Below are 26,519 nucleotides of genomic sequence, written 5' to 3' on the forward strand. Positions count from 1 at the left end.
AGTTGTAAACATGTTCTTTTAGTTCGTGCCATCACTTGCGATGGAAATACCGAACAAAGGGAATTTTCAACAGAGATATTTACAACTTAGCAACGGGAGGAAGTCCTAATTCGGCTTGAGAACACATTGTGGCCTTCATAATGTTGAAATTCTTTGAGCTATGGTGATCAGGCTCAAAAAGTTAGCTGCCTGTACATGAATGGGACTATAACTGGAAATGAGGATGTATAGTTTCTATGGCAACATGATAAACAATTGTCAACAATGATTGTTAGATAAAACTGGGAGCAAAATAGCTTGTCCAGTCTAGGCGAGTTTGAGCTTGACGATAGAAAAGTAAAGCTACTGGGTTTTTTTTGATGATGTCCATTTCCAACAATTCTGACTCTCTGAAATGGAATGCAGAGAGAGAGGATAACTGAGGCACAACACTGTGATATAAGAGTTGAAAAAGTACTAGAGCGTGTATCTGCATTAAGTGCTCACATTAGTGATGGTCTGGTGCTTGGGTAGGGGAATGGAAGAGACATCAGGGGAACTTGTGATGGGAATGGAGGTCTGTTTGGTTGCAATCACTAATCTCTAATTGTACAGGGTGTCTCAGGATGCAATGGTTTTGCTTTGAGACTACACCCTCTCAGAAGGGCAAAACAGATCCTATGGAACATTCAAAGAAGAGAAGGGGAGTTCCCTACATCCAGGACAAAACTTAGTCCTCTCTCAACTTCACATACATGTTGCTGCTTTTGGGAGTTTGCTGTGTACAAACTGGCAGCAGCGTTTACCTTATTACTGTGCAGAAGATGCTTTGGGAGATATCCTGAAGTCATAAAGTATACAATGGAAATGCAGTGCAGTTTTAATACCCGAGTGAGGGGGAGAAAGGTTTTATGGCTAAATAGTAAGGTGTCAGAGAGATGCCAGCTTATCCATCACATTATTTTTCTGCTTCATGTATGCGCTGGGGTGCTAGCACTTAGTGGAAATCACTGATCCTTTTCACCCATGATATGAAACTTTGGCCAACACATCAAAGCAATTCTGATGAATTCACTGCCCTGGAACATGGCTGAGGTTAAATTAATGGGTTAAATTCCGAAATTCTGCAATTGATAACTGGCGGTTGGAGTGTGGATTTAATGGTGGACAATAAATTGCTTTAAGTTATTATAGACAATCGTAAAAAGTAAGATACTGCAGGTGTTGGAAATCGTTGTGATGAAAGGTTATAGCCTCGAGATGTGAATCCTACCTTCTCTTTCCAGTTTTACAAATACCTGACTTAACTGTTTCCAGAATTTCACTTACTTACGTATCACGACACAGAAGGAGGCCATTCAGCCCATTGATACTGCTAGCTCCTGGTAGAGCAATCCCCTGAGTCCTGCTCCACCTCCCCTTATTTCCCTGAAACGTCCCACCAACTCCCCTTCGATTCTCTCTGCCACCCACCTACACCAGGGGCAACTCATGGCGATGAATTAGCCTGCCAGCACGACTTTGGGATGTGGGAGGAAACTGGAGCACCCTGGGTGTAAACCCATGCGTTCACAGGGAGAGCATGCAAACTCAACAACAACAGCAGAAGAAGTCAGGATCAAACCCAGCTTCCTGGAAGTGCGGACCACCACATCACTCTGTGCAGCTTTTATTATCAGAAGTTGCCAGTTTTTCTAATTTTTTTGGGAATATTAAGGATTATAACAAGCATTTTGTTTTCTTTTTTGCCCCAACTCTCTCCTGTCCTCTCCTCCTTTCCCCTGCCTTCTCCTTCTCCCTGTGAAGCCTTTGCTTCCCCCTCAAACTAACATACCCTGGAAGCATTCCGTACCTTGGCCAAATAACAGTTCCTCATGTGGGAATCTAAATGGGGAGCGCTGGCAAGCTATTCAACTGTGGGGGCATCAGAGCTGTTCTCACTTCATTTGGTACCCATATGTTTAGGACTAAGATTAACACCTTCACAGCAGTTGAGTTCAGTAATGGGAGTAGTCACTTTTTCCAAGTTCAACATGAGCATTTGGTTTAATGACTAAGGAACTCAGTAGGCTGCCTTACTGCTTTATACCCCATTAGGAACACCAGCAAGCTGGTGAAATAGTTGAAGCGACATCAAACGGGAAGGTTATGTCACCACACCCTTCCAGTTTCTTATGGGACCTTGAACGACTGTTAGGAAGAGGAGCTGTCCCAACATTGTGGGCTGGCTTCAAAGTGAGGTCTTGGAGATTAAAGGATGCTCTGCTACCCAGCCCAGGATTATATTTGTTTTTATTGTGGAATTGCCACAAATGATCTGGTAACTCTTCCTATGAGAAAACATTGTTTTATGTGGCCGTGTTGTAATCACCATTATTACACACTTAATGCACAAAGGCTTTTGAAATAGTAGAAAATGTTTTTGTTCATTAAAATTATGGAGAGGCGTGGATAAACAGAAAAGACATTTCCTTTGGCAGAGAGGTCCTTAACTTGGGGGGGGGGCATAGATTTAAAGCTAACTGGATGAAGGATTAGAGGGGATTTGAGAAAATATTATTCCACTCAATGAGGACTGGGGGTCTGGAACTCACTGCATGATGGAACTCTCTTACATTAAAACATACCTGGGTGAGTACTTGCAGAGCAGTGACTTGCAGAGCTACAGAGATGGGAAGAGTTGGGAAACAACCACTTACCCACCGTCTGTCTCTGACCAAAATGGACTCAGTGGTCCACGTTTCTGGACCGCAAACTTTTGAATCATCTAACTCAAAAGATGTAGCTTCTAAGCTTGTGAAATATATAACAGAGCACCTTCGTTAAGCTTCTGCAAGATGTTTGTTATTTAACATGCACAGCACCTCAATACTAAGTAAGAACGTTGGAGAAAATTGTGAGAAGCACACAAGGGTACCATCTTGGTTTCATCTGTTGACAGCTTAGCACATATGTCTAGCAGCAGAAAGCAACAACTTGTTGATAGGGAAGATTTGTCCCTGCAAAACTAGCCAACAATTGATGCCATCGATTTGTAGTTTGTTCTTTAGGTGCAGGTTTTAAAATCATCACAGAGTGTATAAGAACTTTTAATCCTGTGTGATGTGACTTCCATGCATGCATGCAATACGTGACATCATTCCACCAACTGATTGATGTTGGTGGAATTTCCAATCGAATGCTTGCCACAACAGCTGGTACACACACGTTGAAAAGGAGCCAGAGAGCTGTTTTGATATTTCTTGGAAGGGGACTAGTGCACAGCAGGTCGTCATTCTTTTCATTACAGGACCCAAGCCCTTCCTTTAACTGCTGAGAATGTACCTCAGCTGTTTTTCATTCATCCTCTCCTTTGTTGCACAGGCACTACTTTTCTGCAGGAACCGTAACTGCGTCATGCAATCGAGAACGCGCAGTCACTGAGTTAGGTCAATGAAAGTCAAAAAAACTGCAGACACTGGAAATCCAAAATAAAAACAGAAAACGCTGGAAATATTCAGCAGATCAGGCCTATCTGTGGGAAGATGAACTGACAACCGAAATGTTAATTCTGTTTCTCTTTCCGCAGATGTGGCTTGACCTGCTGAGTATTTCCAGCATTTTCCGCTTTTATTTTATATGACTGAGTTAGGTCCCAAGATGTAGCGCCGTTGTATTAGGCTTGGTCAAGCTTTTCAATAATGAAGTGGACAGGAAGGTAACATGGTGGGGACAGGGGTGTGGAAATGACTTTGGCAGGTTGGAGATCTGAGCTTTGTTCATTGCAGTTTTTTGATGCTGAAAGAGAGGTGCATGGATCGAGGAGAGTTTGTATGGTTGCTGGAAGTGGCTTGTTAGTGCCAAAACTTTGGTTTGTGCATATTTTTTGTTAGATTGTGGAAGATCATAAGAAGCAGAAGCAGAATTGGGTCCATTGGGCCCTTGAGCCTGTTTTATTAATCGATGAGATGATGGCCAATCCTGTACCTCACCTCCACTTTCCCAACCAATCCTCACAACTGCTGATTCTCTTAATGTCCAGAAATCTAAGGTATTGAACGGAGCAAAACATATCCTTTGAGATATTTATTTACAAAGCTCTGTGTCTGAGAAAGCAACTTTAACTGAAGAACTACCTTGTCTAAGGTACAATGCATTAAAACAGTACCTGTTGTGGCCTTGGTGCAAAGATCTTTACAGCCATTGGGGCAACACAGTGGCGCAGTGAGCAGAGCTGCTGCCTCACAGCTCCAACGACCCAGGTTCAATCCTGACCTTGGGTACCGTCTGTGTGGGGTTTGCAAGTTCTCCCTGAGACTGAGTGGGTTTCCCCTGGGTGCTTGGGTTTCCTCCCACCTTCCAAAGACGTGCTGGTTGGTAGGTTAATTTGCCCCTGGTGTTTAGGTGAGTGGTAGAATCTGATGGGAATGTGCGGAGAATAAAATGGAATGAATGTAGGTGGGTGCTTGATGGTCAGTGTGGACTTGGGCCAGTGAGCCTGCTTTTGTGCTGTAGGAATCTATGAAATGCAATAACTTAAACGGTAATCACTATTGTAGTCCAGACTTCTTCACAGGCTGTATAGCGGCTTGGAGTATCATGAAACATTCCATATAAATGCAAACCTGTGGCCTGTCTTCCTGTCTTTCATTAAAAGAAGCTAAGTTACCTAATGGAAGTATTCATTTCTGCTAAAAATAATCTGCTGGATGAACTCAGAGGGTCAAAGAGTGTTATCTTCCCCCCCCCTCCCCAAACCTGGTTCCATCTGCCAATCATATCTACCTCATCTGGTTCCACCTATCACCTACCAGCCCCTATCTCACCCCTCCCTCTCACCTCTTTATACTGACCTCTACACTCTCCGTCCTGATATAGGGTCTCAACCCGAAATGTCGACCATCCTATTACCTCTACAGCTGCTGCCTGACCCGCTGAGTTCTTCCAGCAGTTTGGTTTTTTTTTTGCTTCAGATGCCAGCATCTGCAGCCTCTTGTGTCTCTGTTCATTGTTGTACTTCTGCAACATTAAAGTCCTTTGGACAAACGAAGTCTGCAAGTCAAAACCTTTTCTCAAAATCAGGTCCTTAAAAAGGCAACAGAATTCATAATAACTTGCTTTCAGGCAACAGGATGTGAAGCTCATAACTGGAGAAATTTCAGCAGACATTTTGTTTCCTCCACACTCCACCCCATAACCACCTCAAAAACCAGCGCTCAAAGTTAATGATAAATAAAGAATAACAAAAGGTGAGCTTGAGACCTGACCTCCTGAGGGGATACAACAGGGGTTGGTGTTGATAGGATTTTTCTCTTTGGTGGGAGAGTCAGAGATCATTCTATCAAGTTAAGAGACTGCCCACTTCATGAGCACACAATGAAAAAGGAGCAGTAGTAGACCCTTGGCCCCTCAAGCCTGCCTCACCATTCAATACGATCATGGCTGATCTATGCTGGCCTTGATTCCTCTTCAATATCTTTTTCCCATTATTGAGCGATCCAATACCAGAGGGCATGCATTTAAGGTGAGAGGGGGTAGGTTCAGAACAGACATGAGGGGTACATTTTTTACTGAGAGTGGTGGATGCCTGGAATGCGTTGCCTGATAGGGTGGTGGAGGCAAATTCACTGGGGGCTTTTAAGAGGGGCTTGGATGGGCACATGAATGAGAGGAAAATAGAGGGATACAGGCATTAGCTATGACGGGATTAGCTATGTCGGCACACCATTGTGGGCCATTGGACCTGTTCTGTGCTGTACTGTCCTATGTTCTATGTTCTGTGCTAGTTCCCCATAGCCCCCAATTCCTCAATCTTTCAAATATTTATCCTTCTCCATCTTAAATATATCTGATGATCTGGCCTCCAGCACCCTGTGAATTCTAGAGATTCACTGCCCTCTGAGAGAAGAAATTTCTACATACCTTAGTTTTAAATGACCAGCCCTTTGAAACTCTGTCTCCTCATTCTAGATTCTCCCAGTGGTGAAAGTGTCTCGACAAGTATCCTGTTATGGCCCCTTAGGATCTTGTATGTTTGAATAAGGTCACCCCTCATTCTTCTGAACTTCAAGGAATACAGACCCAAACTGTCTAACCTCTCTTGACAGGACAACCCTTTCATCCCAGGAATTAGCCTGGGGAATCTCCGTTGGACTGCCTCCAATGCCGTTATATCCTTTCTTATGTAAGGGAACCAAAACTGTGCGCAGTACTCCAGGTGTAACCTCACCAACACCCTGTACAACTCTCCTATTTCTAAACTCCAATCACCTTGCAATAAAGGGCAACATATCATTTGCCCTCTTAACTACTTGCCTGTTAACTTTTTGTGATTCACGCACAAGAAAACCTGTATCCCAGGAGGAATTTCAGGCCTGAGGGTTGTGAATCTTCAGAGATCTTTACCCCACAGAGCTGTGGACGTTGAGTCATTAAGTTTGTTGAAGTTTGAGATAGAACGGTTTTCTGGATTACCAGAGAATTCAGGATCATGACGAGCTGGTAGAAGGGTAGATTAGAGGCCATGATTAGATCTACCATGACTGTATTGAATGGTGGAGTAGGTTCAGGGGATCACGTAACCCAAATCCTGCTCCTGTTTCTGATACTCTTACGATCTAGTGGGTGGTGGGTGGCACAGGCACAAATTCTGCTCCACTTTATCGTCGCACACTCCTCTGCCTGCTGTGATCAGGTACTCAGCTGCAATTCAGATGCTGCCTTAAACTGTTTACGAACAAGTTAAAAAGGCACAGCGAAATCTCCTTCTAAGAAGGAAATTCTTCTTCAAAGTTTCTGCCTTCTGCCATTATGGAATATTATCATAATGTGCAAATGGTGTGATGCCAACCAGAGACTCCAAGAGCATTAACTTGGCTAGAAGATTTAAGCACGCTCCGCAAGACAAACTCTTCCAACTTAGAGCTGCTAAGTACAAACTAATGCTGAATACATATGGTTTCTTAAAGTACAGAGTGCAAACTCTACAAACCTTGAGCAATGCTACCCTACTGCAAGACCTGAGTTGTATAAGCAGTATTTAAATAACTCTTTGCTGCCTAAATAATGATAACGATCTTGTCCATAGTTTAAGTTACATTTTTCATACTGGCGCTTCAAAGCGTGTGTGTGTGTGTGTGTGTGTGTGTGTGTGTGTGTGTGTGTGTGTGTGTGTGTGTGTGTGTGTGTGTGTGTGTGTGTGTGTGTGTGTGTGTGTGTGTGTGTGTGTGTGTGTGTGTGTGTGTGTGTCTTTGTTGCCTTTTTCTTTTATGGTCCATGTGGTCCTAATTATCTCTTTGTGGGTCCCCTGAGTCTCCAGATGTGGATTAAAAGAAAAACGCAGACCAAATGAATGAAGTTTGAAGCTGTTCGCCATCTCCCTCCCATCTCCCCGCCCAACCATTAACATTCCAGCTCTTCTCAGCATCCATTCAAGGGACATGGACAACTGTTTGGAAGGGAATAGCATTGAAGAACTTGGTGCATGTGACTTCTTCACAAGCCACATTCTGCTGAGGGGAGGGAGAGGTCCATGACTTTACAGTGGTGGCTGTTAAAAGAAATGTGCTTACAGTATTTTTGCATCGTTTTGGTCTAACACAAGCAAGACGGTGCTGGAGTGTGGCAACTTGTTGCAAGCTGCTCTCCGCAAATCTACTCATTACTTCTATTATAATGATTCTACTCTTTAAAATCTAAATTCTATGACTCTGAGAATTACTACACTTTATGCTGCATTCTGTTATTGTCTTCCCTCGATGTACTGATGTGATGAAACGATCTGTATGGATGGCATACAAAACAAAGTTTTTCTCTGTACCACGGTACACGTGACAATAATAAACCAATTTACCACTTGAAGCAGTTTAGGTTGGCTGTATATCTGCTGTGTAGGATAGACAATGGGGTTCTCTCGTGAGTTATCATAGATCCTGCAAGGGTGATGAAGGCAAAGTGGAGGGTCTCGACCCAAAACGCCAACTGTCGCTTTCACTCCACAGATGCTGCTCGACCTGCTGAGTTCCTCCAGCATTTTGTCCGTTGCTCCAGATTGCAGCATCTGCAGTCACTTGTGCCTCCTGCAATGTCTATGGTAGCTCACGAGAGGAGACCAGCCAGGGGGTCCAAGAGATTAGGATCATCTGATGTGCTGTGAGGTTGAGCAAGTTGCAAATTCTCAAGTTAAGATCGAAACTGGATCAAATTGACAGTTAATCAAACGTGCTCACATCTGATCATTTAGGTATATGTTAATTCACAGCAGAAAGTCATTTGACCACCTTATTCATGTCAGCCAAGGAAGAGCTACCAGCATAATCCATACCTTTACTGACAATGACACTTGGAGCAATTGTCTGTGGGATGAGGGTTTTGCCTCTACCGTTTCTTCAGACTTCTTCTGTCCTCTGGTTGAAAAAAAAATCCATGCTTGCTGTTTATTGACATTCCCGCCATTTCTCCAGTTGCTGCATTTTGGAGTGGCCATTGTGAGAGTGGGTTAGTGTAGGAGTGGGAATTCTGAGGCTTTGGCTCAAGAGGCACAGGTGAGTAGCAGGTAAGAACAGGTTACTATAGTAGTTCAATAAAAAGACATCAGATTACAACTAATTAAATAAAGTAGGGATGCAGGATCGGGTGATTTGTAGCTGCATGATGTGGGAGCTGGTGGATCCCATTGTGGTTCCTGGTGACCACATCTGCAGCAAGTGTTGGTTGCTCGAGGAACACAAGCTCAAAGTTGATGACCTGGAATCTGAGCTTCAAACACTGGTGATGCATCAGGGAGGGGGAAAGTTACCTGGGCGCTGTGTTTCAGGAGGCGGTCACACCCAGTAGATTAGCTACTTCAAATTTGGTCTGTGGGCAGGGACTGGAGGGTGTGACTGTGAGTGAGGCAGGTAGGGGGATCCAAGAGAGAGTGCTGGAGGAGTCTCAGTGCTTGAGCTTGTCCAACAGGCCTGAGATTCTTGCTCCCCGTGTGGGCAAGAGTGGGGACTGTAGGAAGGATGAGCAACCGAACCGTGGCACCATGGTTCAGAGAGCCATTCAAGAAGGGGCAGAGAAGAGAAATGTAGTTGTGATTGAGGATAGTATAGTCAGGGGAATGGACACATTTCTTGGTCACATGGATTGAGAGACCCGAAGGTTGTGTTGCCTGCCTGATGCCTGGGTTCGGGACATCTCATCTGACCTGCAAAGGAATTTGGAATGGGAGGGGAAAGATCCAGTTGTTGTAGTCCATGTGGGTACCAATGATGAAGGTAGAACAAGGAAAGAGTTTCTGCTGAGGGAATTTGAGCAGCTAGGGACTAAATTAAAAAGCAGAACCAAAAAGGTAATAATCTCTGGATTGTTACCTGAGCCACGTGTAAATTGGCACGGGGTCAATAAGATCAGAGAGTTAAATGTGTGACTCAAAGATTGGTGTGGGAGAAGTGGGTTTGAATTCGTGGGACATTGGCACCAGTATTGGGGAAGGAGGGAGCTGTTCCGATGGGACGTGCTCCACCTAAACCATGCTGGGTCCAGGGTCCTGGCGAATCGCATAACTCGGGCTGTGGATAGGGCTTTAAACTAAATAGTAGGGGGGTGGGTTCGACAGTCTGGAAAAGTATGGATAAAGTTAAAGTCTCCAGAATAAAGAATGAGAGAGAAAGTTTAGAAAGGGATAAGAATTTAACTTCAAGCAACAAGGAGACAAATTTGAGAAGGGTGGTGAATACAGGACTGAAGGTGTTATATTTGAAAGCACGCAGTATAGGAGATAAGGTAGCTGAGCTTATAGCGCAGTTAGAATTGGCAGGTAGGATGTTGTGGCGTCACAGAGTTGCGTCTGAAAGAAGATCACAGCCGGGAGTTGAACGTCCAAGGATACACATCCTCTCGAAAAGACAGGCAGGTGGGCAGAGGGGGTGGGGTGGCTCTGTTGGTAAAAAATGAAATCAAATCCTTGGCAAGAAGTGACATAGGATCAGAAGATGTAGAGTCCTTGTGGGTAGAGTTAGGAAACTGCAAGGGTAAAAAGACCCTGATGGGAATTATATACAGGCTTCCGAATAGTAGCCAGGATGTGGGGTACAAATTACAACAGGAGATAGAAAAGGCATTTAAAAAGGGCAATGTTACGGTGGTCATGGGGGATTTCAATATACAGGTAGATTGGGAAAATCAGGTTGGTGCTGGATCCTGAGAGAAGGAATTTGTAGAATGCCTACAACATAGCATTTTAGAGCAGCTTGTGGTCGAGCCCACTAGGGAAAAGGCAATTCTGGATTTGGTGTTGTGCAGTGAACCAGATTTGATTAGGGAGTTTAAAGTAAAGGAACCCTTTAGGAGGCAGTAATCATAATGTGATGGAATTCACCCTGCAGCTTGAGAGGGAGAAGCTAAAATCTGATGATTCAGTATTACAGTTGAGTAAAGGTAACCACAGAGGCATGAGAGAGGAGCTGGCCAAAGTTGATTGGAAGGGAACCCTAGCAGGGATGGCAGTAGAGCAGCAATGGCAGGAGTTTCTAGGAGTAATTTGGAAGACACAGGATCATTTCATCCCAAAGATGAAGAAGCATTCTAAAGGGAGGATGAGGAAACCATGGCTGAGAAGGGAAGTCAAAGACAGCGTAAAAGCAAAAGAGAGAGCAGACAATGTTGTAAAAATTAATGGGAAGCTAAAGGATTGGGAAGCTTTTAAAAACCAACAGAAGGCAACTGAAAAAGCAATAAGGGGAGAGAAGATGAAACATGAAGGTAAGCTGGCCAATAATATAAAAATGGATACCAAAAGATTTTTCAGATATATAAAGAGTAAAAGAGAGGCAAGAGTGGACATCGGACCGCTGGAAAATGACACTGGAGAGGTAGTAATGGGGAACAAAGAAATGGCGGACGAACTGAATAAGTATTTTGTGTCGGTCTTCACTGTGGAAGACACCAGCAACATGCCAGAAATTCGAGACAGTCGGAGGCAGAAGTGAGTGTAGTCGCTATTACTAAGGAGAAGGTGCTTGGGAAGCTGAAAGGTCTGTAGGTAGATAAATCACCTGGACCGGATGGACTACACCCCAGGGTTCTGAAAGAGGTAGCTGAAGAGATTGTGGAGGCATTTGTAGTGACCTTTTATTTTGAGAGGACTAGAATATAAAAACAAGGATGTAATGCTGAGGCTTAATAAGGTGTTGGTCAGACTACATTTGGAGTATTGTGAGCAGTTTTGGGCCCCATATCTAAGGAAGGGTGTGCTGGCATTGGAAAGGGTCCAGAGGAGGTTTACGAGAATGATCCTGGGAATGAAATGGTTAATGTACAAGGAGCATTTGATGGCTCTGAGCCTGTACTCACTGGAGTTTAGAACGATGAGGGGGGATCTCATTGAAACCTACTGAATATTGAAAGGCCTGGATACAGTGGACATGGAGAGGATGTTTCCAGTAGTGGGAGAGTCTGGAATCAGAGAGCACAGCCTCAGAATAGAAGGATGTCCCTTTAGAACGGAGATGAGGAGGAATTTCTTTAGCCAGAGGGTGGTGAATCTGTGAAATTCATTGCTACAGACAGCTGTGGAGGCCAAGTCATTGGGTATATTTAAAGCGGAGGTTGGTAGGTTCTTGATTAGTAAGGGTGTCAAAGGTTAAGGGAAGAAGGCAGGAGAATGGGTTTGAGAGGGAAAAATAAATCAGCCATGATCGAATGGCGGAGCAGACTCGATGGGCCAAATGGCCTAATTCTGCTTCTATGTCTTATGGTCTTATTTATGGTCCTATGGTCTCATTCAAAACAGGTTAATGCATCTGCGTACATCAATATATTACGATAGGCTCTTCTGACATGTGGGGATTACTATACGTTAGCACTAAATCATTCTTAATGAAAAACAGTGGAATGGTTGAGTTACTGGACCAAAGACTAGTCCATTGATCCGAAGATGCGAGATCAACTCCCTCCAGAGCAGCTGGGAAATTTTAAATTCAAGTTATTATATAAATTTGGAATAAAAAACTGGGCCAACATTAATAACGTGGAAAGTGCCTGAGTGTTGTGTTCAGTGAAGGAAATCTGCTGGCTCATCCCAGTCTGGCTTATGGGTGGCCCCTGATTAGTCAGTGTAGTTGGATCTTAACTGCCCTCTAAAATGGCCTCGCAAGGGGAGCTTAATAATATATACAGGTTTTGACAATACCGTCCAAATGAATGAAAATACTTAACAAAAGAAAGCCAGTGGATGCAGTCAGTCAGGAGTCCAAAAGTGGTCAGAGTGGACAGTTGAAAGGAAATAATCCGCAGTGCTGTTGGTAAAAAGGAAGGGATTGCATTTGACTGGATTTCTGTACAAAGAGCTGAGGCTCATTGTCTCCTGTGTCACAGCACCGTGCACAGTGTTCCAGCTAGTCAAGCTGCTGCCTCACAGTGCCGGCAACCAGGGGTCAAGCCCGACCTCCCGTACCGTCTGTGTGGAGTTTGCACGTTCTCGCCTAATTGCGTGGGTTTTCTCCAGGCTCCACCCACACTGGGTTGGTGGGTTAATTGGCCACTGTAAATTGCTGCCAGTGTGTGAGTCTGTGGTTAGGGGGGGTTGGTGGGAAGAATAGATTATAGAGAAAAATGACTGGTGGAATGGATTGCCCTGAGAGCTGGCATAGATTCAATGTGCTGAATGGTCTCCTTCTATATCATAAGGAAATATGGAATAGAAATTCTATGATCATTTGAGATGGATTTGAAATTTATGCCTGTTGATTAAAAATTTTGCGATGTGTTTGTCCTGCAGCAGACATGGTATGGCTCAGGAAAGCAATATATCTGTGGATATAGGCTGGATAATTTTACCCATGAAGTGACGGGGTGATCACTGAGAAGTGAACAATGTGTATTTCATAATACGGCATCTTTGTTCCTTGTGTGGGGAAGTACAGACTCTCGCTCCACACTTTCCTCTCATCAATTTATACTGGCTATCTCCCCTCCATCTTTCATTAATATAGCAATACAGCACGGATACAGGCCCTTTGGCCCAACCAGTCCATGCTGACCAGAGTCCCAATTTCCTGCGTTAAGTCCCGCCCCGCCCTGCCATGTACCTATCCATGTGCTTCTGAAATGATACCATTGTACCTGCCTCAACCACTTCCTCTGGCAGCTCCTTCCATATACTCACCACCCTCTGCGTGGAAAGAAGTCCAGGTGAAAGGTCTCAAACTCCATTTCCCTCCACAGATGCTGCCTGACCTGCTGAGTTTCTCCAGCATTTTGTTTTCTACAACAAATTCAGTGTTGCAGCCTCAACCTTAGCACAAAATAGAACCATAGAACCATACAGCACAAAACAGGCCCTTCGGCCCACCATGTTGTGCCGTCCATCAAACCACCCTCACACTATCTAACCCTTTCCTCCCTCATATCCCTCTATCTCACATTCCTCCATGTGCCTATCCAACAAACCCTTGAACCTGTCCAATGTATCTGCCTCCACCACCACCCCAGGCAGTGCATTCCATGCACCAACCACTCTCTGGGTGAAAAACCTCCCCCTGACATCTCCCCTGAACCTCCCACCCATAACCTTAAAGCCATGACCTCTCGTCTTGAGCATTGGTGCCCTGGAAAGGAGGCGCTGACTGTCTACTCTATCTATTCCTCCCAATATTTTATATACCTCTATCATGTCTCCTCTCATCCTCCTCCTTTCCAGTGAATAAAGCCCTAGCACCTTAAGCCTCTCCTCATATTCCACGCGCTCTAATCCAGGCAGCATCCTGGTAAATCTCCTCTGCACCCTCTCCAATGCCTCCACATCCTTCCTATAATGCGGTGACCAGAACTGAACACAGTACTCTAAGTGTGGTCTAACTAGAGTTTTGTAAAGCTGCATCATCACTTCATGGCTCTTAAACTCAATCCCATGACTTATGAAAGCTAACATCCCATAGGCCTTATTAACTGTTCTATCCACCTGTGAGGCAACTTTCAGTGAACTGTGAATATGAACCCCCAGATCCCTCTGCTCCTCCACACTGCCAAGTACCTTGCCATTTACCCTGTACTCTGCCCTGGAGTTTGTCCTTCCAAAGTGTACCACCTCACACTTCTCCGGATTGAACTCCATCTGCCACTTGTCAGCCCAGCTCTGCATCCTATCAATATCCCTCTGTAAGCTTTGACAGCCCTCCACATGATCCACAACACCGCCAATCTTAGTGTCGTCCACAAACTTACTAACCCAGCCCTCCACCCCCTCATCTAAGTCATCTATAAATATCACAAAAAGTAGAGGTCCCAGAACCGATCCCTGTGGGACACCACTAGTCACTGCCCTCCAATCTGAGGGCACTCCCTCCACTACAACCCTCTGCTTTCTACAGGCAAGCCAATTCCTAATCCACACAGCCAAGCTTCCCTGGATCCCTTAGCCTCTGACCTTCTGAAGAAGCCTACCATGAGGAACCTTATCAAACGCCTTACTAAAATCCATATAGACCACATCCACCGCACTACCCTCATCAATCTTCCTCGTCACCTCCTCAAAGAACTCTATCAGGTTTGTCAGGCAAGATCTTCCCTTCACAAAGCCATGCTGGCTGTCCCTAACCAGTCCATGATTCTCTAGGTGTTCATAAATCCTATCCCTTAGAATCCTTTCTAACAGCTTACTCACCACAGACATGAGACTCACCGGTCTGTAATTCCCTGGACTATCCCTACTACCTTTTTTGAACAAGGGGACAACATTCGCCACCCTTCAATCCTCCGGCACCATCCCCGTGGACAACGAGGACTCAAAGATCCTTACCAGCGGTTCAACAATCTTCTCCCTCGCCTCTCAAAGCAGGAGAACCTTCCATTCCAATGAGACACTTGTTTGAGGCCCTGCCTGCCCTCTCTGTGGAATCCCATGAAGTTATAGAACATAAAACAGTACTGCACAGTACAGGCCCTTCGGCCCACAGTGTTGTGCCGACATTTTACCCTGCTCTAATATCTATCTAACCCTTCCCTCCCGCATAGCCCCCTATTTTTCTATCATTCATGTGGCTATTTAAGAGTCTCTTAAATGTCCCTAATGTATCTGCCCCCACAACCTCTGCCAGCAGTGCGTGCCACGCACCCACCACTCTCTGTGTAAAAAAAAACTTACCTCTGACATCACCCTTATACCTTCCTCCAATCACCTTAAAATTATGCCCACTCATGTTAATCATTTTCACCCTGGGAAAAAGTCTCTGACTGTCCACTCGATCCATGCCTCTTATCATCTTGTACACCTCTATCAATTCACATCTTGTCTTCTTTCTCTCCAAAGAGAAAAGCCCTAACTCACTCAACCTATCCTCATAAGACATGCTCGCCAATCCAGGCAGCATCCTGGTAAATCTCCTCTGCACTCTCTCTAAAGCTTCCACATCCTTCCTATAATGAGGCGACCAGAACTGAACACAATACTCCAAGTGTGGTCTGACCAGAGTTCTATAGAACTGTAACAGTACCTCGCGGCTCTTGAACTCAATACTCCGACTAATGAAGGCCAACACATCATACGCCTTCTTAACAACCCTATCGACCCACGTGACAACCTTGAGGGATCTATGGACGTAGACCCCAAGGTCTCCCTGTTCCTCCACACTGCTAAGAGTCCTGCCATTAACCTTGTATTCTGCCTTCAAGTTCGATGTCCCAAAGTGTATCTCTTCAAGTTATTATAAAGAAGGGTAGGAAAGTTCTGGCCAATATTTTCTCCCTCAACTACTACTGAAGAATTATCTGGACATTATCACATTACCTGTATTACAATGCTGAGTACTCGTCTGAGGCACTTTATTGAGCTTTAAAGAGCTTGTGAACATCCTGAGGTTGTGAAATTGTATGAACAGTTTCTAGCATTCACAGTGTAACTGATTGTGTTTGTTTAGTGCGGGAGGTACTGGAGTCCTCCTGAATGTGGACCGGGTGGCTGAACAGCTCGAAGAGCTGGGTCTGCATGGAGTGCAGGTCCGTGGATTGGCTGATTCAGGCTGGTTCCTAGACAACAAACAATACCAGAGGACGGACTGCATCGACACAATATCGTGCGCCCCCACTGAAGCAATCAAGAAAGGGATAAGGTAAGACATTTTGCTCCCTACACTTTTCTGTTGTGGGCCTGTACTTATTATAGAAAGTTGAAGAGGAAACACATGTTAGTTCTGATTGTTTCTTTTGAAAGAGTGATTCCCGTGTGTGAAGGAGCTGATTCCAAGTCTAACTGAGCACCTTTTGGCCTGATAGTCTCCTGTCAATCTAATGAATCTGATTGTCTTATTCACAATACATTATGCTTCTAACAAATGAGAATTATTACATATTATCTCCAAATCATTCTTATGAACAAAGAAGGCATGAATTATATTCTTCGGATGATAAGATAAGATTTCTTTATTAGTCACATGTACATTGAAACACACAGCAAAATGCATCTTTTGCATAGAGTGTTCTGGGGGCAGTCCACAAGTGTCGCCACGCTTCCGGCACCAACATAGCATGCCCACAACTTCCTAACCCGTACGTCTTTGGAATGTGGGAGGAAACCGGAGCACCCAGAGGAAACCCATGCAGTCACGGGGAGAACGTACAAGCTCCTTGCAGACAGTGGCCGGAATTGAACCCGGGTTGCTGGCATTATGCTAACTGCTACACTACCATGCTTTGTCATTTAGGACTATCTCTATAGATCTAACCACAGCAAGAGATACAATTGCTCTGATGGTTGGGATGGAGTTTCAAGGGTTAGGTCTCAGCAACATGCAAGGCTCCACATAGGTACATCAAGGAACTTAAATCAGCTTAGCAACTGCTCTCTCAGATGGATGTAACATAGAACATAGAACATAGAACATAGAACAGTACAGCACAGGAACAGACCCTTTGACCCACGATGTTGTGCTGAACTATTTAATCTAGTAATTAAATGCCTAATTAAACTAATCCTTTCTGTCTACACAATGTCCATCTCCCTCCACTCCCTGCACATTCTGTGCCTATCTAAGACCCTCTCAAATGCCTCTATCATATCTCCACCGCCACTCCAGGCAGCACATTCCAGGCACCCACCACCCTCTGTGTAAAGAAACTTGCCCCGCACATCTCCTTTGAACTTACCCCCTCTCACCTTAAATGCGTGCCCTCTAGTATTAGACATTTCGACCCTGGGAGAAAGATATTGGCTGTCTATGCCTCTTATAATCTTATAAACCTCTATCAGATCTCCCCTCAGCCTCCGCCACGCCAGAGAAAACAACCCAACCTCTCCTTATAGCACATGCCCTCTAATCCAAGCAGCATCCTGGTGAACCTCTTCTGCACCCTCTCCAAAGCCTCCACATCCTTCCTGTAATGGGGCCACCAGAACTGAATGCAGTACTCCAGATGCGGCCGAACTAGAGTTTTATAAAGCTGCACTCTTGAACTCAGTACTTTGACTAATAAAGGCAAGCATGCGTATGCCTTCTTTACCACCCTATCAACCTATACAGCCACTTTGAGGGAGCTATGTAACATACCCCATGATGATACATCTTTAAAAGTATGGTGGAGTTTTGGTCAATATTTATTAAAACAGATTACCTGATAACATGAAAGCTTACTGTGTGCAAACTTGCTACCAAGTTTCCTATATTACAGAGGAGATTCACATCAGCCATTAAGTGCTTTGGGACCTTGTGAGGTTCTGAAGAGAACTTTATAAATGCAAGGCCTCTGTTTCCATATAACTGCTTCCCTCGTAGGCTGCTTGGTTTAGTAAGATGGGAGCTTGTCGGTGTGAAGTGACTAGAACCATTCTTTATGTCTTCAGCTATTGGAATGGAGTTGTACCAGAACGTTGCAAGCAACAATTCAAAGAAGGGGAAGAGTGGAACTGTTTCTTTGGATACAAAATATATCCAACGTTAAGAAGTAAGTTAACATCAATATAGATTTTCTCCAAACACCAACCCCGTATATCTGGAGTAGAACATAAAACATCGAACAGCGCAGCACAAGAACAGACCCTTCGGCCCACTATGTCTGTGCCGACCATGATGCCAAATTAAACTAATCCCTTCGGCCTGCACGTGGTCCATATCCCTCCATTCGCTGCGTATTCATGTGCCTGCCTAAAGGTCCCTTGAACGCACTATCATATCTGCAATGTAAGTCTGGTAGGAAAGAACGGAAATGCCCCCTAATTTCCCATGAGATATAGTGCCCCACTGACTTTGAATCAGAGGGAGGAGAAATGTCACATAACCCTGGATTGGTCAACCATTAGCTATGACCTTCCTCTTTCTAATATTTTAACAGACATATCAACCCATTTGGTTTAGACAGTTTAACACCTTCACCCCAGGTATCATTGTAACCTGCAGGTGGATTCAAATCCCAAATTTGGAAATGGAACCTGTGGGCCAGAGACAGCAGAAGATAATGATTAGAAATGTTGGACTGAAGTTAAAATGCGACTGGTTCGTGGAGCTACTTTAGGCATGGAAATATTCATGTCTATGTTCTCTGATTAATAGAGCACTACAGCACAGTACAGATCCTTTGGCCCACAATGTTGTGCTGACATTTTATCCTGCTCTAAGATCTATCTAACCCTTCCCTCCCACATAGCCCCCTATTTTTCTATCATTCATGTGTCTATCTACGAGTCTCTTAAATGTTATCTCTCCAGTCCTATAATGTGGCACTGACTCAAGGATGGATGTTAAGTAGCCACAATATTTGAAGAATACATTTAAAGCAATGGGCAGAAGCTTGTTAAACCTGTGTCTATTAATACTGCCCACAAGTTCTAGGCTCTAATGTGATCACTTGACACCAAAAGGTCCAGGTGTTCAAGATGAGAACGTATTGACAAGGTTAATTGTTGAAGATAAGGGGTTCTGATAAAGATTAATGGAATTGGAATTGGTTTATTGTTGTCATACGTACCAAGATACAATGAAAAGCTTTTGTTTGAGCGCCATCCAGACAAATCATTCCATACATAAGTACACCGAAGTAGTAAAAAGAAAAACAAAGTGGAGAATCTAGTGTTGCGGTTACAGAGAAAGTGCAAGACAAATAAAGTGCAAGGGCCACACAAGGTAGATTGTGAGATCAAGAGTTCACCTTTTAGCGTATAATGGGGAGAAACTGCTTTCGTTGGAGGGCTGGTAACAGAGGGGACCGATTTCAGATAATTACCAAAGGAACCAGAGAGGCGATAGAATTCTTTTTTAATTTGGAATATATTTCCTGACAGGGTGGGGAATGCAGAATCAGAAATAACTTTGAAAAGGAAATTGGATTAATGCTTTACAAAAGAAAAATGGGCGGCTCTGAACAGAAAAACGATGTGGGGGTAGGGAACAGCATAGACATGATGGGCTGAATGGCCTGCTTCTATGCTGCATGATTTCAAATGTTATTATGTTGTCAATGTCCAAGACATCTGGTAGGTTGGTGGCAGGGTGCCAGTACATTTATAAATAATGTATGGAGATTTAGTTACACTTTACTGGGGATAGGCAGGTTTAATCCCAGACTCTCCTGACGGTCATCCATGTGTTCCCAATGGAGGGCGAGATATTTGGAGAGGTCAGGAGGAGGGGAATGTGGAGACAAGTCCCAAGAAACCTGACCAAGTTTTGTAACCACAGGCCCGTTGTTCGTGGTTCAGTGGCTGTTTGATGAAGCGCAGCTTACGGTCGATAACGTGCATCTCACTGGACAACCAGTTCAAGAAGGCCAGTGGAACTACATCCAGAACCTGGGGCGTGAGCTGAAGAATACCCTTAAAGACGTTCCGTAAGTTCAAATCGGCTTTGTGGCACTGTGACTGTGTCAGATCCCTGGATGTAGCATCCGTTTCTCTGTGAGGAATTTTACGCACAAGTTCATGAACTAATTGCAAGACGTGCATTATGCTTGATTGACTGGTGGGTGATACAGGTGGGGGGAGTTTGGGGTGGAGCTCCTATTTATTTTACGCACAAGTTCATGAACTAATTGCAAGACGTGCATTATGCTTGATTGACTGGTGGGTGATATGGGTGGGGGGAGTTTGGGGTGGAGCTCCTACTTATTTTACTGTCTGCTGGCATGAAAAAATAGTCCCTCAGCAAATGAACCTGCACACTTCACAGGTGGTGACGCCCAAAATATGTGTGTGTCCCTACGAAACCAGGAGGTGATCTCCCATTGGCAGCTGAATGCCCTGAAGAAGAACATAAGGGCTTTGAGTTCCTGAGGTTGGAGTAATGGAAGCAGGTTCTACCTTGTATAACACCTGCCTTAAACTTCCGAGGCAGAGGGGCTGAATCTTGCTCCCGTGTTTTTGGGGAGGTTGCCAGGATAATGTGGAATTTCATCCACCTCTGCACACGGGCACACCAGGTGGGCATTTGAGCAAGTTCCCCAAAAAGCAGTGGGGCTTTGTTGGCCCAGAGGTGATAAGTCCCGTGATACAGAAGACTTTTAACTGGACATTTGTCTTCAAGCCAACAAGAACCTTGGGGATCTTTAGACAGATTGGCTGTGGCATCCCAGCCACTGTAAGTGGATTGGTCACCCCAGGAAGCTTGGACAGTAAAGTTAATTTGTAACGATGGAGTCTGTTTCCATTCACACTTCTGGTCTTGGGGTGGGACTGCCAGAAGGTATTTCCAGATAGTTGTCGTGTAAAGGACTGAGCTGCCTTCCTTGCCTATACTTATTTTAAGTCTACACCTATCCATAGTCTGCAATTCACTCCCAAACATATTGTTATCCTGCTCCTTCTTAAATGAGTTTAGTCAGTGCAACCTCAGTTTGTTTGGCTGGGAGACTGTGCCAGACAAGGTTAATTTATATCGGCAAGTGCAGGGCGTAAATCAAACATTCTTACTTAGTCTTGTCACCACAATTGTTTGCGTACACTAAACCCACATCTTAAGCTATTAGCTTCAGTAGCTGAAGAAACCAAGGACTGCAGATGCTGGAATCTTGATGAAAAACACGATGATGCTGGAGGAACTCAGCAGGCCAGGCAGCATCCGTGGAGAAAAGCAGGCCGTCAATGTTTGGGGTCAGGACCCTTCTTCAGGACTGAAGATAGGAAAAGGGGAAGCCCAATGTATAGGAGGGAAAAGCAGAGCAGTGATAGGTCGTCAAAAGAGGGGAGGCGGGGTGGGCACAGGGTGGTGATAGGTAGACGCAGGTCAGAGATAGTGATGGGCAGGTGCGGAGGAGGAGGGGAGAGCAGATCCACCGGGGGATGGGTCAAAGGTAAGGAGCGAAGAAGGCAGACTAGGTGACCATATCGCAGAACATCTGCGCTCTGTCCGTAACCGTGATCTGCATCTCCCCGTTGCCAGTCACTTCAACTCCCCCTCCCACACTATCACTGATATGTCAGTCCTCGGCCTCCTCCATTGCCACGAGAATTCCAAGCGCAAACTGGAGGAACAGCAGCTCATTTTCCATCTTGGAACCTTGCAGCCTAACGGCATGAACATTGAATTCTCCCACTTTAAGTAACCCCCTCACCCCCCACAACCCCTGCCTGTTCTTTTCTTCCCTTTCCTAGTCTATCTATCTTTTTTCTACCCTTTTTTCCTCCTTACCTTTGACCCATCCATCCTGGGGAAAAGACACTGACTATCTGTCCTATCTATGCCTCTCACAATTTAATATACTTCAGTCAGGTTGCCCCTCAGTCTCTGAAGCTCCAGAGAAGAAAAATCCCAAATTTGTCCAACCTCTCCTTATCCTGGTGAACCTCTTCTGCACCCTCTCCAAAGCCTCCACATCCTTCCTGTAATGCGGTGACCAGAACTGCACACAATACTCCGAATGAGGCCTAACCAAAGCCTTATCCAGCTGCAACATGACTTGCCGACTTTTATACTCAGTGCCCTGACAGATGAAGGCAAAAAAGCAGTACAGCTTCTTTACCACCCTATCTACTTGTGTTGCCACTTTCAGGGAGCTCTGGAATTGCATGTACATCGAATTTGAGAGCTAAAACCACAGTATGTTTTACTTATGATATGTACAGGATATTTATATTATTATATAATTGATTCTAAATACATTTTTTGATTTTAGGGCTGTTTTCGCACCTGCATGCTTGTCTCATGAAGTTATCACGAAAAGGTAAGACAAAAAAAAGGGAAAAAGAAAGACCTTTATCTAATGCCCTCTTTCATTAACAATAGAATTTGCTAAATCCTGCTTGTCAATGCTGACTTAACACCTTATTTAAAAGTGTGCCAGCAACAATTCAGCACTCTTTCAGTGCTGCACTAAACTGTCAATCACTATTACAATCTCCAGTTATTCAAAGTGGCTAAAGCTACACTGTTTTGGCTCGGAAGTTAGATTACTGACAGCTGAGTGTTGTTGAAAGCAAAATGGAAAAAATGCAATTAATCATAGTCATTGATTCATAGAGTTATACGGCACAGAAACAGGCCCTTCGGACCAACTCGTCCATGCCGACCAAGGTGCCTTTCTTTGTTATTTTAAGAGTTATGCAGCCTCTTACATTCCCTGGAATCAGTGGAACAGTGTAATTAAAAATGAGACTTGGAAGACTGAATTATATTCCTCCTGAAGAAGGGCAGAGATGAAAATTGTAGGGGATGTAAATTGGGATTAACTGGGGAGTAGGTGGTTACAGGGGAAACATTGTCTGAGTTATAATACCTGGAGATATTAAGAAAAGAGATGAGTTCATTATTTTAAGATCTGGGGAAAGTTTGATATAAATTAGCAAATAATAGAAAAGGGCTAAAAATAATAAAAGCTGTAGATGCTGAAAATCTGAAACAAAAATAGAAAATTCTAGAAACGCTCAGCAGGTCGGGCAGCATCTGTGGAGAGAGAAACAGAGTTAACGGCTCAGGTCAAGGCACTTCATCAGAATGGAAGAGGGGCAGCTATCAAAGGAGAAAGGAATCTTGTATACAAGTCACCAGACATAGTGACCAGTTGTGGTGAGGGCCCTGCCCCTGTTTAGTAAATTGATTCCAAATAGTAAAGGATTATCTTATGAGGAAAGATCAAGCTTATGGGACCGACACTGTCTGTAGGAGATTGAGGTGCAATCTCAATGAAACACTTAACCTTAGGGAGCTTGACAGTGTCATTGCTGAGGGCATGTTTCTCTCGGTGGCAGTCTATAACTGGTGGGCACACTCTTTGGAGAAGGGGACTGCCACTTAGCACTGAGATAAGATGGAATTTATTCTCTCAGCATCTTGTAAATCTCTGGAATTCTCTTCCCTAACTTAACCTGGTTATCATTTTGAAGGCTAGGTTGGATTTTTCGACAACAAGAAAAGCAAAGGTTATTAGGGAGCAGACAGGAAGGTAGAGTTGAGGCCAAGATCTATTCAGAGTGGTGAAGTGAGCTTGAGGGGTCAGTAAAGCCTACACCTGTTCCTATTTCCTATATCCTCACATTTCTTTATGACATGGAAGGAAGCCACGATGCCCCATTGGATCTATGATGGCTCTCAAAGCAATCCCATTCCAACCAACTTATTCTCCCCACGTTCTCATCTACTCCTCCCAGATTCTACCACTCGCCCAACACAAGGGGCAATTTACAGCGGCCAATTAACCTACAGACCCCACAAGAATGCGGGAGGAAACCAGAGCACCCTGAGGACGCTCATGAGGTCACAGGGAGAACGTGCAAACTCTGCACAGACAGCACAGCGGGGTCAGGGTTGAACCAATGTTGTTGGTGCTATGAGGCAGAGGCACTACCAGATGCGCCAGAGTGCTGCTCACGTTTCTTACAGAGTTTAATGCGGTGATTCTATGAGACATGCCATTGCATAGAGAGGGGGCCAACAAGCTTCATCCCAATATTTTTCCCCAAAAATATACTTTAATCAAATATATATAGACATAGAACATAGAACACTACAGCACAGTACAGGCCCTTCAGCCCATAATGTTGTGCCGACATTTTATCCCGCTCTAAGATCTATGTAATCCTATCAACATGCGCGGCAACCTTGAGGTTTCAATGAGATCCCCCCCTCATCTTTCTAAGCTCCAGCAACAAGCCCAGAGCCATCAAACGCTCATCATACACTAACTCTTTTATCCCTGGGATCATTCTTGTAAATCTCCTCTGAACTTTCTCCAGTGCCAGCACATCCTTCCTTAGATATGGGGCCCAAAACTGCTCACAATACTCCAGATGTGGTCTGACCAAAGCCTTATAAAGCCTCAGCATTACATCCGTGCTTTTATATTCGAGTTCACTCAAAATGGATGCTAACATTGCACTTGCCGACCCCTCAATGAAGTGTTTGAGAGGCTGTTACAAAGGGTAAAACCCCACAGTGGAGCGTTTGAGAGGCTGTTATACAGGGTAAAGCCCCACAGTGAAGTATTTGAGAGGCTGTTATACAGGGTAAAGCCCCACAGTGAAGTATTTGAGAGGCTGTTATACAGGGTAAAACCCCACAGTGAAGCATTTGAGAGGCTGTTATACAGGGTAAAACCCCACAGTGAAGTGTTTGAGAGGCTGTTACACAGAGCCCAGCCCCTCCCTGTCCAATGGTGAGTACCCCTTTAAAGAATGCATCAGAAGTTTGCTCAACATTCATCAACTAGAACAGAATCAGGAGGGTGGGTTGGAAGCTGGAATTGAGAATCACACTTCACATTGTCATTGAAAGATACTGAAATGTTTCCCTTTAAGCTCAGCACCAGTTTTTATCTCCTGTTTTCAGCTACTGGTTGAACCTTCAAGTGAAGGGAGTCTCTCTCCCCCGGGCACTGCACTGCTGGGACCGGAGTCTTCAAGAGGGCAACAAAAATGGCAAGAATTCCCTGAAGGGATGTCCCGTCCACCTGACTGACAGCTGTCACTGGCCACACTGTAACCCTACCTGCCCCACTATCAGAGACCAGTACACAGGTCAGGAGATGACTGTTATACAGTTTCTAATGCACATGGGATTCGATATACAGAAGATGGCCCAGCAACAGGGCTTGGAGGTTAGTAAACTACTGGGGATGCTGAGCAGTGGGAGCTAAGATATCCCCACATCGGGACTGACAAGACTTTAGAAGAGGAGAAGAAGTCAAAGCCCACACTGAGGAGAAGCAGGCAGGCTTTACCTTGTGGAACCTCACAACCTCTCACAATGAAAACCTGCAAGGACACAAAATAAAATTCAAAGTGGTGGAAAGCACTGGATTGTTTAATTAAAGGTGAAAGAAGGACGAGCAGCCTTTCGAAGTAATTACTGGTTGTCATGGATTGGATCACAGAACACAAAGAAGATAAAACACAGACAAACGTATTCCTTTTCCCATCAGTTAACAGTGTAACACCAGGACAGCGGGATTCACACAGGAACACTGAGGTCAAAAGTGACACAAACTATAATGCTGTGTATTTTTTAACAAACTAAAACCCGTGCTGAGTTGGTAATTTTACATATTTATTTTATTATGTAAATCATATTTATAAGTGTTATGCAGGCAGAGAGCTAAATATGTTTCTTTATAAATTGTAAATACTGTCTCCTAATCGCATGTTTTTTTGTAATGGAATTAAAATCATCTTATGACAACCACTTTGAGGTGTTACATGCTGCTCTGAGACACAAGCCTTTTATTCCTTTTACACTTCCAGGGCCTGAGGTTGAGTGTATAGCATAGAAGAGTGCAGTCTGATATTTATGCTCCATGAATACCTCCTGCCAATCCTCATTCATATTCCTGCCCCACTGGTGTTTTGTTTTGGTTTATTATTGTCACTCGTACCGAGATACAGTGAAAGACTTGTCTTGCACACCGATCGTACAGGTCAATTCATTACACAGTGCGGTTACATTGAGTTAGTACAGCGTGCATTGAGGTAGTACAGGTGTATGCCCCCTAAGTACATCCTTTTGATTTGCCTCAACTCCTCCTCCTGGAAAGGATTTCCACATTCTCTGGGCGAAGATGTTTCTCCTGAATTCCCGATTGGATTTATTAGAGGCTACCTTATCTCTCAGGACTCGAGTTTTGGGTTCCTGGAAGAGACAGAGGACAGGACTGGAAGAAATAAAGTATAATATTCATTGCCATTACCTAAGGTTAGTGGGAATGCTAAAATGCTGGTGATGCCGTTACAGAGACTTCAAGCTGCAGCTCCTGAAAGTGTGGGAGTTGGAGAGTTGGAAGGGTTAAGTAGGGATGGAGATGGAAAAACAAATGAAGCACTGGGGTTTATGCTGTGACTTGTCTCCCCCTGCTCCCTTTACGTGGACACGGTTTGGGAGATAGGGTACACCTCATTGAATGGGATAACAAATGAATTAAATTAAAGTAATTCAACACACATTTAATTGCTGAAATTACACTTAGCTAGAAACCTTTATCATCAGCAGTGCAACTGCAAAGTCAGGGGCGAGTCCAGTTTGAATCAGAATCTGGTTTCTTATCACTGAAAGACACGACATGGGCTCCACAAGAACCAGGGTTAGGGTTACCTCCTTATCAGTGCAGCCAATAGAAACAGAATTAGCCTGTGTTAGCCTCTGCAGTAATGGCTTCGGAGCAATTCTTGAAGG

General features: G+C 44.4%; 1 protein-coding gene across 1 annotated transcript in view; it reads left to right on the plus strand.

The window, feature by feature from the left end:
• Positions 1-25,512, plus strand: part of LOC127579915 (palmitoleoyl-protein carboxylesterase NOTUM-like) — a 52,240-nt gene extending 26,728 nt beyond the window's left edge. Inside the window, exons 7-11 of the mRNA XM_052032973.1 lie at positions 15,858-16,049; positions 17,777-17,877; positions 19,608-19,755; positions 22,036-22,083; positions 24,684-25,512. Of these exons, the coding sequence (XP_051888933.1) occupies positions 15,858-16,049; positions 17,777-17,877; positions 19,608-19,755; positions 22,036-22,083; positions 24,684-24,990 (796 nt within the window). The 3' untranslated portion in view covers positions 24,991-25,512. The remainder of the gene's footprint in view (positions 1-15,857; positions 16,050-17,776; positions 17,878-19,607; positions 19,756-22,035; positions 22,084-24,683) is intronic.
• Positions 25,513-26,519: the final 1,007 nt, after the last annotated feature.

Source organism: Pristis pectinata, chromosome 18 (genome assembly GCF_009764475.1).
Source record: "Pristis pectinata isolate sPriPec2 chromosome 18, sPriPec2.1.pri, whole genome shotgun sequence".
Taxonomy (NCBI): domain Eukaryota; kingdom Metazoa; phylum Chordata; class Chondrichthyes; order Rhinopristiformes; family Pristidae; genus Pristis; species Pristis pectinata.